Source organism: Cuculus canorus, chromosome 3 (genome assembly GCF_017976375.1).
Source record: "Cuculus canorus isolate bCucCan1 chromosome 3, bCucCan1.pri, whole genome shotgun sequence".
Lineage (NCBI taxonomy): Eukaryota > Metazoa > Chordata > Aves > Cuculiformes > Cuculidae > Cuculus > Cuculus canorus.
The window spans coordinates 50574860-50589474 of record NC_071403.1 but is presented as its reverse complement, the minus strand read 5'-3'; the positions used below and the strand labels follow the sequence as shown (position 1 = coordinate 50589474).

General features: G+C 35.6%; 1 protein-coding gene across 1 annotated transcript in view; it reads right to left on the bottom strand.

Annotated features, from left to right (window-relative positions):
* Positions 1-14615, bottom strand: part of SYNE1 (spectrin repeat containing nuclear envelope protein 1) — a 320695-nt gene that overhangs the window by 169542 nt on the left and 136538 nt on the right. The window contains exons 47-56 of the mRNA XM_054062229.1: positions 14065-14166; positions 12103-12306; positions 10931-11138; positions 10140-10252; positions 9275-9480; positions 8059-8214; positions 6567-6858; positions 5710-5882; positions 4031-4340; positions 1005-1169 (exon numbers count right to left, since the gene is read on the bottom strand). Coding sequence (XP_053918204.1) covers positions 1005-1169; positions 4031-4340; positions 5710-5882; positions 6567-6858; positions 8059-8214; positions 9275-9480; positions 10140-10252; positions 10931-11138; positions 12103-12306; positions 14065-14166 — 1929 coding nt within the window. The remainder of the gene's footprint in view (positions 1-1004; positions 1170-4030; positions 4341-5709; positions 5883-6566; positions 6859-8058; positions 8215-9274; positions 9481-10139; positions 10253-10930; positions 11139-12102; positions 12307-14064; positions 14167-14615) is intronic.

Genomic DNA, 14615 nt, shown 5'->3' with positions numbered 1-14615 from the left:
TTTGCAGTCTACCCATGATCTGTGATGTGCCATAATTGGTTGCACATGTCTTTTTTTTTCTTCTCTTTTATTTTTTTCCTTCTCTTTTCATTTTATTTTTCAAAAATTAATTCTTCCTACAGTGTCCTATTTCAATCTCACACATGTTACAAGGGACTTTTTGAAGTTCTCAACTTAGGAAGCAGGAGAACATAACTATCGTCTCAAACAAGAACTCTCTTGTTCTTCTTACAAACTAGAAACTACTATCTTCTCCCTTCTATATTTTATACACGGGGAGTTTGAGCACAAAGGAGACTGTAAACTACCCAAAAGCATACAACAAATCTGTAATTTGGTTTTGGGTATCCTGACTCTCCATCTATTAGGCTATTCAGAGGCCCATTTTCTCTTGTTTAGGAACAGGGTAAAACGTTGCTAATATGAGCATTTGAACATAAATATCAGGCATGAGCAAAACATCCAGCTTGCTTTACTGTTGCACTCGGGAACACATAACTTGCTTAGGCACCCAAATGCCTACGAATAGATGCCAAGGTAAGGAGAGCATACACAGGGAGGCAACCCATACATTTCTACCATGTTTGGGCAGAACAATCGTTGCACTGTTTTATGCATCTCCATTTCACGCAAATCAGGCAAGGTTGTTTCTGACTTTGATTCAGACAACTCTGCTCATAAAGAAAGCATATTCAGGAATGAGGACAGAGCAATACGCATTAATCAGCTAAGCCACATTCTTCTGTGATGCCACCAAGCTTCTGCTCTTGCGAATTGTTTCCATGTGTGCTATGGCTAACTTAGGTCTGACAGTAATTTTACTCCATCAGTTTAATACAGGAAGGGTCGTGAAAACAAAGCACAGCTTAAAAAGCTCACTTTCAGCTTACTGAAATGTAATCACCATTTCAAATACACAAAGTCCTGCAATGCCTTGGCTCTGACTTATTTTGAAGCATAGGGTCTGAATTGCAGATAAAAACGTGAAAGCTAACTTATCTTACATTGATTTTGGCCAGCTTTTTCTGTATGGTTGATGTATCTCCAGATGCATCTGACCAACGGTGCAGCTCTTCCTTTGCAGAATGGAGCCAATCTGTGAATTCATGCACAGCATCAAGGTAGAGCAGATGATCCTTCACAATATCTTCCACTTTCCTCATTTTCTCCTGTCATTCAGATGAAAAAAAAAAAAAATAAGCCCGTTAACGTCCTACCATTAAGCATGTAGTGGTATAGACTGCTGGTCTGACTCTATAGTATCCTTTTGAATGCTGAATAAAGCACAGTCTATAGTAGCACAACACGGTGCTACACTACACAAGGTTTGGTTCCGACTGGTCTGAACAGGCATGTTCTGCTGGAGCAAAAGATGAAGAAGCCTTCTGAAAATGTATGGAGAAATGTACTTTAACACATCTTTTATCACAAAATATATCATTTAATAGATGTCCCATCTGCAGTTGTGCAACTCTGACACGTCGGGTATTACCCAATACCTACTCTTGAGTCCACAATACCTACCATGAGTCCTCTCAAGGAGCAACATACTGCCAGAAACACAGCTTTTATTTAGAAGCACCAAGTCTCTATAAATGCTAAAAAGAGTCAGAGAGATGTCCCACGTGAAGACCACAAAGGACTTATGCTGTTCAAAAGTGCGAAAGGTGCTGAGCCCCATTTTAACCATCAGATCAGAAATGATGGCCATCCTCAGTCACCTGCCTGGCAGTCCTGGAGGATGCATTCCCTGACACAGATGTACGACAGCTTCCTGGCTCCACCTTGGCTTTTTAAAATAAGCTTAAAGTGGGCTCAGCTTATATTACTATGTAAAGGTGAAATAGTGTACGGGTCTTGATTTGCCTTTGATCTGACTGAATAGATTTGTTCTTAGATTCTTGTGAGCTAACATTCAGGAATTTCTATCTAAACTAACCAAAAGTGAACTGAACTAATCAAATAGCTTTTTACTCCTGTGTGGATACTCTAATCTAGATCTAAGTGTCCATAAACTAGCTTCAAACTAAACCACTTATGAATAAAACTTCAGACATTTTTAATTTTTAATAACTCGACCCTCAACCACTGCTTTTAAAAATTGAGTTAGATTAATAAGACCTACGGTTCCCTCTGAAAATAATCATAATAATTTCTCAGAATATGTCAGATCAAGTAGGCAATGGTTGGTTACTAATTAAACGAAGGCGACCTCAATGCTTCTACATCTTAATGCATTATATGCAACAACAGAGTAAGAAAATGTCCACACACACCTGACTTGAAACAAAATAGATAGTTTCCTAGTGAAGAAAAAGAGACACACACACCCAGCCCCTGTTTACGTTGCTCACACGAAAATATAACATCAGTAGAGGAGCAGGTTGGAGGCAAAGTGCAACTTCAGTCGGTCTCTTCTGGCGGCAACAGCTTCTACCAGCTGCAGTCGATGCTGTTCTTTCCCAAGGCAAAAGACTGCAAAACAGTCTTTCTTTCTTAAGAAATTAAATTTATAGATGCATATTGATTTTAGGAGAACACTCTTTTCACAGAAGTTTAAGAGCATTGTATTAAGTGAGTCAGTAATCTTTGTATTGTTCCAGATTTAATGCCACTGAATGAAGTAGAGTTATACAAGGATGAAACTACACTGATTCTCTAGAAATGAAGTCTATAGCTTACAATATCCTTTAAAAGAAGAGAGCAGAAGTTCATCATAAAACAAAATAATGTGTGACTAGATGGTAATTACAGACTAGACATATCTGAGAGGGCTATAATATTTATGGCCTGTGTTTAAAGCAATTAAACAATGACAGTAATAGTCTATCTTATCCTACAAATAAAAGAAAAACAAATCCAAACTTCATGATTCTACATAAAGACTTTTCATTACAAAGTTTAGTGAGAAAAATGCAGATTTTTGCTAAAGAAGTAAATTCATATGTCCTATATTTAACAATTTTCCCTAACAGATAATTTGTTATATCTTCCACTTATTTTTTCACTTTGGTACTTTTTCTTTATATAGACCATTGATTAATTACCTACAGGCCATCAGCTCTATTCACAACACATAGAAACTCAAATCACACTTCTATCAGATTACGGAATCTATATACATATATATCTCATGTTAGCATTTGTAAGATACTGATTCTTTTGGCGGTAGCCTTGCTCTTTGCCCTCTCTCCCTTTCCTCTCTTTCTTTCTTTCTTTTGCATTAACACAGATCTAGCAAGCCAAAGCAAATCTTATCCCCAAGGCTGCCTGTACAAATAAATTTCTTTTTCAGACCAATCATTTGGCATTGGTTTGCCTTCATTTAGCCCAGTGGGTACCGAACCCGTAAATTTTATGGGGAGACCCAGGGTCTTACCCCCAGCAGCCCCTGGGCTGTCCAGGTTGGGTCAAAACAGCATGTTATTTTGTGCCCTGTTCTTGATGCAAACTTCCTCATTAGCTGAAAATGTGACTCATTTAGTGTCACTGCATTGATCTGGCTAGCAGAAGGTCTCAGTGAGTTCATGTGTCTTTCCTTAGAAAACAAACAGTACATTTGTAGAGCGTGCAGTGCTTAGTGGCTTGAAACACAACAAAATATGGGCATATAACTTTCTGACAACAGGATTTCTCTTACTAACACTTTCTAACGATATGCTTTCTGCTTAGGGAAGCACTTCCTTCTTCCCTTCTTAGGTTAAAAACAAGTGCTAGGAATGAATGAAAAAGACTTAGATGAAAGTAAATCTGGAAGAATGTCACAAATATTGCTGGATATATGAAACTAGGAATAAAATACATTCCCTTCAGTATTCAAAAATTATAACCATACCAATTACAATTCTCAACAACTTTTTTGCATTTCAGTGAATTTTAGTAAACTACATCCAACCTTTCTGTTAGACTCAACTATAACAAAAGGCAAGACTATTCAAACACAGTCAAAAATTACGAAAGAAAAAATTTTAACCTATATACAGATATTTAAATATTTTACTTCAAATGGAGGCTTCAGCCTTTATCTTACCTTAGCTACAGTTGTGATGTCATTAAACTGTGATTTTAGTTCTTCTTGAGCTGCTTCCCCAAAAGAACAATCCTCTGTTTTTTCATACATTTCCACAGCTTTTTCAATCAGTTGGTGTAAATCACCAGAGTGATTCTCTATCTCAGAAACAATAGCCTGGAAGTGGTCCAGCTGAGCAAACTTCTCCTTCAAACCAATCTGTGGTTCTAAAGGCTGTTCCACTTGGTGATCCAACTTCTCTAACCACTGTTCCAGTTGGTTTTTCCTTTCCAGATATTCATTCCACTGGCTAATTACAGACTCTAAACAGCTTACATTAAAAGAAACATACACAGTAAGAACTTTTGAAAGATCTGTAAAGAACCTGCTTATACTTTAATTGTTACGCTTTCTGTAGCCATGCATAACAATATTTAGGATATGCTTTTCCCCCTCACCTTGCTTTAATTTTATATGTTAACTCATATCCAAGCTATTCTAGAATTTCTGTGTTCTTTGGGCTACTACATACATACTGATATACAACCACTTCCTACATGAGCAATCTGTCTGTCTCAGAGTAACGAAAAGCACATTTCAGTGTCTATCCAGCAAAGTAAAATACAGAGCATTATTGGACTTCTTTATGATCAGAGTAATAAAATGTATATAGTGTTGACAACTAAGAGATAATCTGGCTGCCACTGGTTTGGATGACAGGATTGAAATTTCACATATTCTTACTAGAAATTTTAAAAAGATGGAATTTGAAGATGAAAATAATGCTTTACTTGGGACAGATAAATCAGATATTCGAATACAAAACTGGGGGTAACTGCTAGGCTTAGTACTACAGGTAAGAATTTGGAGATAGTAGATGATGCAGAAGTAAATAAAATTCAACAATATGATAACAGTGCAAAGAATGTAAAATCTCATTCTGAAGTGGTTTAAGAAGAGTGTTTTATCAAGAAAATGGAAAGGACTCTATTCAGAATTAATAAGGTCTCACATACAGAAAGAGGTCAGCCAACTTTCAGTTATCGTTTAAGAAATATGTAGACAGACTAGTTATAATCTGCAATCTACTGAAAAAAATAAACAAGGTTGAAAGAGGTCCAGACGGTATTAGTACTGAAAAACATCAGTCTGCCTAGAACAGAGATGATGGAGGCCTTCAAATATATAAAATGCTCTCACACAGACAACAAGAGAGAAAAACTTTCCATTTCTACAGAGGTTAAGACAAGAAGAAATCACCTTAATTTGGAAGAAAGATTATTTGGAGTCGGTATTAGTAATTTTTTAAAAATTAAAAAACATAATGAAAGAACTAATTGAGAGATTAGAACTTTATGAGGAAAAGGTAAACAAATATGTCAGATATTCATGGTCTTGCCCAATTACAGGTTTAATAACTCAGAAAGCCTTTTCTAGCTTTTTCTCTGTATGAATTAGTATGATCTCTATTTATTTTGAAATTAACCATCAAGTACTGTCTCATATGAAATTCAATTTATGTAATAGGGTCAATTAATCTTTTTATAGAAGCATGTATTTTTTTCAGGCAATTTTGATTCTCTCTGATGATACAACTTTCCCCTCACATACCAGTAATGAATGAATGGACTCCTATGCATTGTAAGGTACTATTAAGCAAAGATGGCAGGATCTGACCTGTGTTTTCCAGAGAGTTTTACCTCTGCCAGTTCACTGAGGTGCTGATGACATCATTCCATACGTCCTTCAGAGTCCGTAGCTTGCTTTGTATCACTTTTTGTCCTTCCTCATTGCTGCTCCTAAGTGCTTGCTCACCTTTGCCAATGGCCATGTTCAGTTTAACTTCACCATCACCTTTGAGTAAGAGGATCTCCTGTGAGGCAAAATAAGTCAAAACATCAAATGCAACCTGCTGAGAAATGAAAGCTGTTATTCTTTCAACAGTGAACACCATATTCTCTGAGCATATTTATCCTTGACAGCCATGCCCAACAGGAATTCATGGGCACCTTTACTTGTAAGTGCCTGTGAAAGCGATCCAGTGGGTTTTCCCACAACCATACAGGTATTTCACTGCATTGGTCATCCTAAAATATTGCTCGCATTGCAGTAGATAATGAGCAGGCCAAGCGCTGCACAGAAAGATAGCATTACATAGGTAGAAGAAATCTCAAGTAAGCCCATGGTGGTATCTAATACCTTCCTAACAGATGTATATCTAACCTGTTGCTGAAAACCTCCTGTGACAGATACATCACATTCTATCTGTGTCAATTATTCCAAAGATTCCCCTCCATTCGAAACGTTTTCTTGGACCTGAATGCACCTTTTCATAGCACCTTATTCCTTCTTAAAATGTAATACCTGGCACCTGTTTCCATTAAAGGTGATCTTGGTTTTATATTGCAACTCCAAATTTGTCAAGAACACCTTAAATTTTAATCCTCTCCTTCATAATCACAGAAAGAATAAAATATGAAAATACTTCTCTTCCACTGACGTGGCCCACACCCAATATTAACCCTGATGTGTAATTTCTAGTGATATCCTTCTTTACCTGAATTTGTGCCAGTCGTTTCTCTAGTGTGGCTTTGCTACCAACGGTGCTCTCTGATGACGCCAGTTTATCTTGAACCTCTTTCACCCATGACCACATACTCTGCAATGCCTCCTCAAAAGTGAGATGCTCTTGGAGTGCAAGCTGACATGTTCGCAGCTTTTCCTTGACAGTTTTGACCATGTTTTGATAATCAGTGAGATGCTGAGAGGCCAAGCGCACCTCCTTCCCCTCACCTTGGCCTTCATCATTTAAAGTCTGTGCCATTTGGGACAGCTTATCAAAAGACTCCCTGAAATGAAACATTGAGACTGAAAATCAGTTTCAGAAAACATTGCTATAGTAAATATCAGAAATTACAAAGGTTGCTGACATAATCACCTACTGCACCAGTGAAAGAATTCATATTTAACAGAAAAATTAGCTAGAAGAGACTGAAAGGAAATATAAGCAGTGTATATTGATTAGTATCTTTCCTGCGTACACTGCCATTTCTTGTAGATTTTGGTGCTCAACATGGTCACACTGAAATCTTTGTGTTGCACATTCGCACTAAAAGTGAACTTGATTTTCTTTTCGGCTGTCAGACTTTACAGGTTTATATGGACTTATTCCTTTTTGTACCTGTAAAAACTTCTAAGTAGTTTATATTATAGTCTTTGACAGGTAGAAAGGCATGATGGAAACTCAGGACATTTGTCCAGGATTAGGCAATGAATCTGAGGTTCAGTATGATGGTCAGTAGAAGGTATTAAACCTCTGGGTTTATACAGCTTCAAATACTCTCAGTCTGCTGGATCACCCTTCACCTTGTGATTACATGGAATTTACATCAGACCAAACCATCTTGCATCGGTCTCATGGGAATAGGTGGAGACAAATGATTCCTTTTAGCATGCCTAGAAGCTTGAACAACCGACTACTATTTCTGTTCTATCTTCACCAACCTAACAATAAAAAAAGAATTTGAAAAAAACACAATGTACTAAAAAAGGCAATTACTTCATTGTCTATTGGCTAAGCCTGAATTCTAGAAAGATATCACAGCCAATGTGGATGTTCTCTGATATTTTTTCTGAAGTCAGCTCTACACGAAAATGGATTCTGCCAACCTAGCTAGATCAGAGAGGTGCAGGACAGAGAAAATTATAAACTGGATACAATGATACTTGTCATTTTGACTATTGCTTCTACACGCAATATTTTTAAGATTTACTTTTTTTTTTTAAGATTACATTTTTCAGTTTCCATTTATTCATGAAGTAAGACAAGCTTTTCTTATTGAAAAATGTATCAACATCAAATTTCAGAACTGTCTTCAAGTTCCAATCTCTTTAAAACTGGAAGTATCTGGATTCAGCCTCTTTTCACAGAACATGCTGCAACACCTGTCTCATCTTTCACAAACACACTTTACTCCTACAGTTTAGTTTCACTGTTACTTTAGCAGATGAAAATGTGAGAGTATTTTAGTAAACGTATTTTATACTACCTTGAATTCAGTAACTCTTCCAGGAACTGTTCCACTTTCTGCACCTCCTTTTGCTTCTCAGGAATAAGCTGTTTGCTCTCTCCTAATGCTTCTGTGCTTATTCTTTCTTCCATGTCACGTAACCACAGTCCAAGTTTCTTGTGCTGATCTTCAAAGCTACAGAACAGATAAATACTCCCTTAAAAATATGACTCAGGTGCAGTAAAGTTATTAAGAAGTTAACTCAGTTCTTTCAATATCCACAAGACCAGGAAGATAAAGCTAGGTATCAATTTCATGCTTCGAGAATAAGAGTTGTCCACAAAACATAATTCCACAGTGACTACTAATCTAAAAATATTCAGCAACTCTCTAAAAATGTCCAGGAAAATCATGGGAACTACAGAGAGAAAAGAAGCTTCCAAAATTTAAAGTGACAGCGCTTTTGTTTATCACTAGATTCAATAAAGGCAGACAGAGAGAAAGCTTTTTCCCAAATCCTTATAATGATTTAATCTAAGATTAAAAAATATGTAAAAACGGGCTTTTACTCAGTCTTGACACTTAAAACACCTGAAAGGTTGTGCTTTCAATTTCTCCAAAAGAACCTAAATGGAATCTGGAGGGCTCCGAATGCAGCAAAACAAATTCTCCCCTAAACACGAAAACTTTCTCCTTACATGACAGCATGCCATCTCATCTAGCTGTTTTACCCATTACTGCTACATTGACTACATTTTCAATTAACAATAGTTTGAATCTAGCTATACTAAAAAATATTTGAACTCCCAAAATTCTAGCGCTAAGTAATAATTTTTGAGTGTTTTCTTATTAGCTGCTTAGGAATTATGTCCATCTGGAATAGGACAGGACAGAATATGCTTTTTACACAGCATGCTATCTTCAAACCCCAGGGCACAATTTGAATATTCATCACACCTATTCCTTCCAGGAAATTGCGTTTAAATTACTGAGATCTTAGCTGCTGATTTGGGATTGCATGAGCTACACAGATCTTCCACATATATGATCCCAGCCTTCCATTCTTTACTCAAGTCAGTACACTGAGCAAGACTTATTGCTTTATTTTTAGCAGAGAATTTTATTTTCTCTTAAGTATTTCTAAAGAAAAAAGCAAACGGGACTGGAATAACTGGACATCATTTCAAATTGTGCCCTGTATTTCAGCAGCTGGACAATTTCATGCAGTCCATCTGTGACAACTGGTATTACTCACCTTCCCAGGTATGAGGCACAAGCTTCCAGGGCCTTCTTGTCATTCAGACATTGGTTGAGGAATTCCTGTAAGTCCTGGTTAGACCTCGCTATTTGCTCCTGAATATTGCTCACAAGTGGTTTGGGTAAACATGTATACAAACTTTGTCCTTCCTTGCAGGCAACATCTAACTTGTTTTGCCCCTCACTAACAGAATCCAGAACACTCTGTATAATGAAAGAATACAGTTTAAACAAGTGAGATTTAATGACTAAAGTATTTCTGTTTAGATTTACCCAGCAAGATGAAAGCCATGTCTAGCTATGGAAAAAAATACTAAGGAGACAGTACAATTAAAACAATATTAATGGGCACTACAATTCACAGAGCTCAGTGTTCCTATTTGGTCCCAAGGCAGTCCTGTCTCTCTCTGGATAGTTCAGTCACCTCCTGAGGATGTTACACATTTCAGGAAACTGGGGCTGTTTGCAATAGGTATCTGCTATTTGTATTGTGTCCCTTCAAAAATCAACACAGATAAACTTTGATATAACAGTGTTAATCTGAAAGATTGAATAAGCAATAGCGTAAGAAAAAATAGGAAAGGGAAAAGTGAAAGAAGGTAAAAAATGGAAAAAAAATTAAAATTGGGAATGAGAATAGTTTAGTTACTCATAAACCTTCCAGAAATTAAATTCTGATCTCTCAGAGCAGTGAACAGTTCCCACTGTATTCCCTCTACAACACACATTGCTGTCTTGAACCATTCTTACATTACCTCCTTGGAAACAAACCAAATAAGATGACAGCATCTGCAAATTACTTTAGAGATATAATTGGATAAACATAAATTACTAATTACTACTCTTTAATGTGATCACCATACCTGCAAGTCATGTAGTTTTGCCTCTATGGCTTTGCTGTCTCCAGACCTGTCAGATGATTCTTTTACTGCAGCTTTCACGCCAGAAAACCATTCCTGGAATTCTTGCATAGAATCTTATTTAATAAAAAAGTATAGAGAAGAGAATATTTTTTAAGAAGCAGCATTATCCACAGTACCATACATTTCATACATAGTGTATGAAAGCTAACAAGATGAGCCTCATTTCCTTCAGTGAGTGCCTTGGGGAGTGGAATTCATTTCACAAAAAGTTAGATGTTTCCACAGTAGGTTCCCTTTTATAGTCAATGGGAAAAGACAGGCATTTTCAGTCTGTGATATGTCTGAAGTTAATGTTAGATAATATCTACACTAATATTTTAATAGATAAGATGAAAAATTGCCTACTTCTCTCTACTGACTATTCAGGGAGCCCAACAAATACTTCAAATGAGGACTTTTATATTATAAACATCTCCATTGGGTTGTATACATCTCTTTGTGGCAAATACACAAAGTGTACATCTGCAACAGAGATGTATGCTAAGAGTGAAGAAAGGTGGAGCTGAGCTTCCTTTCATGCATATTATGTGTTTTAAGTTTAATTCTATTTTTGTAAAATGCTTTGTTTAATATGAGTTCTTAAATGAACATTTGGTAACAGGACTTTTTGAAAGGCATCATACAAAAACAAAGTTGTAATTGCAAGTGATGTCACTGGAAACTCTGGCAGATGCCAGGAATGATTCATGGCTGTTGCCTAATGGCTCATGTTAACAAGCCTGACAACTCACAGAGGAAATGTTTTTCCAAGGACTCTTGCATGCTGGCCTGTGTTCTGGAACACAGCAGATTCACAGCTTCATACTTCTTTATTAAAGACGTGACAGTGCCACCAAGAGTTTCTAACTCTACCGAATGGTATTTGCGACACAGGCTGTTGAGGTTCTCACGGGCTGAGTCAATGGTGCTCTGCTGAAGCTGAAGGTCTTTTTGTGTTTCCTGAAAATGAAGTTACAACACAAATATGACATTTGCAAAGAAATTTAATATTTAGTAGTCCTCTCTTCTCCTCAAGTATTTCTACTCTTCCCATATGCTCTTTCTTCCTATGACGTATTGCAAGTCCTAGACACAACGAAGGAAAGAAGTACCGGATGATGTTTTCTGAATTTTCCAAGAGATGAATCCTTAAACCTAAAGAGCCATCCCAGAAATGTGAAAAATGCTGTTTCTCATGGTATACTATCTATTAAACAATAAATAAATTTCAAGACATATTGAACAGCAGTAGTTACTTTCAGCAATGTCTGAAGGTACATTTGAAATAGAGTATGACACTGGTATTCGGTGGTACTTCAGAATGGAAGGGAGTTTTCATCTGCCTAGAGAGGAATAGTTGTTTGAAAGTTAAATTTGAATTGTCTAGTATATATCAACATTAACATGCGCTCACACTGAAAAAATCTCCATATGGTTTGTCACGTTAAGATGTGCATAACTGTACGCTATCAAGAAAGCTCTAGGATGTAGACTAAAGAATTGAGGAGGACTGAGGAGGACTTCTGAGGTAGATGTTTGTGTAAAAATTGATTTCAGTCCACTGTCTTTTACTGAGATGAGTTATAAGCTCATCACTTATATTGTAAGGAAGTCAATTGACTTGTACATATGCTGGAGTAACGACTGGACCATTCAATGTAATAAAACCAGTTCTTGTCACAACAAATAACATATTCATCATAATTTTTTGAAAGTTTTGTATTAAGTTAATAGATCAGAATCTTTTGTACATTGGGGAAATTTCTTAAAGAGTATCACTATTATTTGCTAATATTCTAGCAACTGTGCAGGAAATATATTTTTTTATCAAATACAAATTAAGCATAACATTTAGCAAAAACTCTGATAAAAAGATAAAGATAACTGCCCAAGAAAAAGCACATTCACTTCCTTCTGTACCAACCTTCACTTTATTTAGAGCTTCAGGATCCAGGTTACACGAACAGCTTAACAGTGTTTCTTCCACTTTTTTTAACCAGCCTGTCATCTGATCAATAAACTTCTGTAACTGCATTCTCTGAGCACTGAAATCTTTCAGTGTCTCTTTTGCGGTCTCTGACATTTCTCTGGCATGTTCCAGCTTCTGCCTCAAATCTGATTCTATAAACTAAAAGCAAAACATTATGTATTAAAGCTTTTAAATAAAATATTAATTACAGTGGATTGAAAAAAATGAAGGTAGGAAAGTGACACGCAATGATCATTTTGCTATAATCATTTGCTATTATCCATTAACTAAATATATTTAAATCAATAAAAAATATCAGCCATTCAAGATTAAGTCTTAGATACACAGTAATACAAAGAAGGGATAATAACTGATAAAAAGCAAAACTGCAAACTGCTGAAGTTATTACCTCTTCTGAAAAATTAAACAGTTGATCATTTTCCTTTACTAATTTGCCACATATACAGACTATGACCTAAACACAACTATCTCCATAAAAACAAATATCAGCTGGTAAGACTTAACAGCATTGAGGCTTGAAGTGTCTCAGCATAAAACAGATGAAAATTTAAGACAATAAAAACATAAGTTAGAATATTGCCCATTATGCTACTAAAAGACAGCAATATGTTAAAATAAACTAGATGTTAGCTGTGCACATGCCACTAATAAAAACTGAATCAAATCAGTCATAATAGGGTAACATTTATAAATGAGCATCTACTGAAAATTCTATTAAGGAATTGTATATGATCTTAGGATATGATCTATCATAGTGTAGTTTACTTATTTAGCATTTGCATGTTGGCAAATAATTTGGGGATTTATGTTTAGTTTGTTAGGCTTTATTTTCATATTTGCATTTATATATCAACTACGGTTATTGGATTGATTTAATTTTTTTATTGTATTTATCATATTTAGTAGATGGAAATAAGTGTGTGTTGGTTAACAGTGATATTCTGCAAATTAATTCACTCTGTTTCACCCTATAAGTGAATAGATATTTATTACAAAACATATGATTAAACCTGAATGTTCTGAACCTCTCACATAAAGGAAACAATTTGGGAGAATACAGGCACTTCCATATAATTTGCACATTTTTACCTCATGGGGTTCTCGATCGATATTGGATTGGTAGTTTAGGCATCTGTGTATGATTGTGGCAAAATGTGGACAAGTCTTGAGTGTTACATTAAGTTCCATTAAAATCTCATAAATAGTTTTTAAATAAATATCAACCGAGACATTTCCCTGCCCGTGCAAATCACCAAAGTGAGCATATCTTTCAAAACTTTTGACACTTAAAATTAATAATCTCACATACTAATTTCCATTTCAAATAAAAAAATACAAAATAGTAACACTTTGGTTTTGCATCTGTTCTAGAACATAAAAAATAGGGACTTAGCCAATAAAAAATTTCAACAGCTCACCTTCACTGTTCACATTTTACCCTTTTCTTTAACAGATAGTTCAGAGCACTAATTCCAGCCCACTAAAGAATACTTTTGGTTTGATAAAGCAAATAGACATATTTTAAAGCATTATAATTCTTTCAAAGAGGCAAACTGTGTATGCACTCACATAACATAGGGCTTAATATGGTATATTATAGAGAATATAATTTGTCTCTTATCTGAACAGCTAGTTTGTATACTATTTACTCTATTTCAACTTAGTAAAAAACACTTTTACAACTCTAATGTTTAATTACTTTACAGCATAATTTTTTTCCAGAAAAAAAATCAAAGTTAACTCAAGAAATATGAACAAAGAATAGCTATGGTACATATAAATACTGCTGTATCCATCACCTTGAAAGAAAAAGGCAGTATAAGAGAGAGAAATTTTGGGAGTTTCTTCTCGGTCATTTGAGCACCATCTGTGATTAGCAATATCTTTTTTTTTTACCTGGAGATCTGCAGGAGGCTCTTGACTATGGGTCAGTTCTTTGAGATCTGAAATTTTGGAATGAAGCTGCTCCAACTTCAGTTCTTTGTCCTTGACATCAGACTGTAAAAGGGATATGGTCAAAGTTTCATACCAAACTACAAGAAGGTTTTAGACCTTCAGAAAGATGTTCCATCAATTGCAAAAATGAAAGAAAATGTAAAGAAAGTTTAGCAACCAGAGAGAAAGCACTTGTTTTATTAGTTTTATTCTCTAAAAATCTCCCATCTCTTTCTCTTTATTAGACTCAGTTCAGAGATTTTTTCCCCTCCATTAAAATAACCACACACATTTTTAGCATTTAAAATGTACTCACAACTTTAGTTCCTTAAAATTGGCTGAATAAAGATGGGTATGTCATTGTTTATTCAACTGGAAAAATCTACTGTGGTTGTTAGGTTCCACTTAATGGCATGCAAAATATAACACATGTGCTCTTCAGTTTTTATTACAAGGAAGCTCAGAAAAAAATCAGACACAGAAATAAAATTTAACCTCAAAAGGGAATTAAA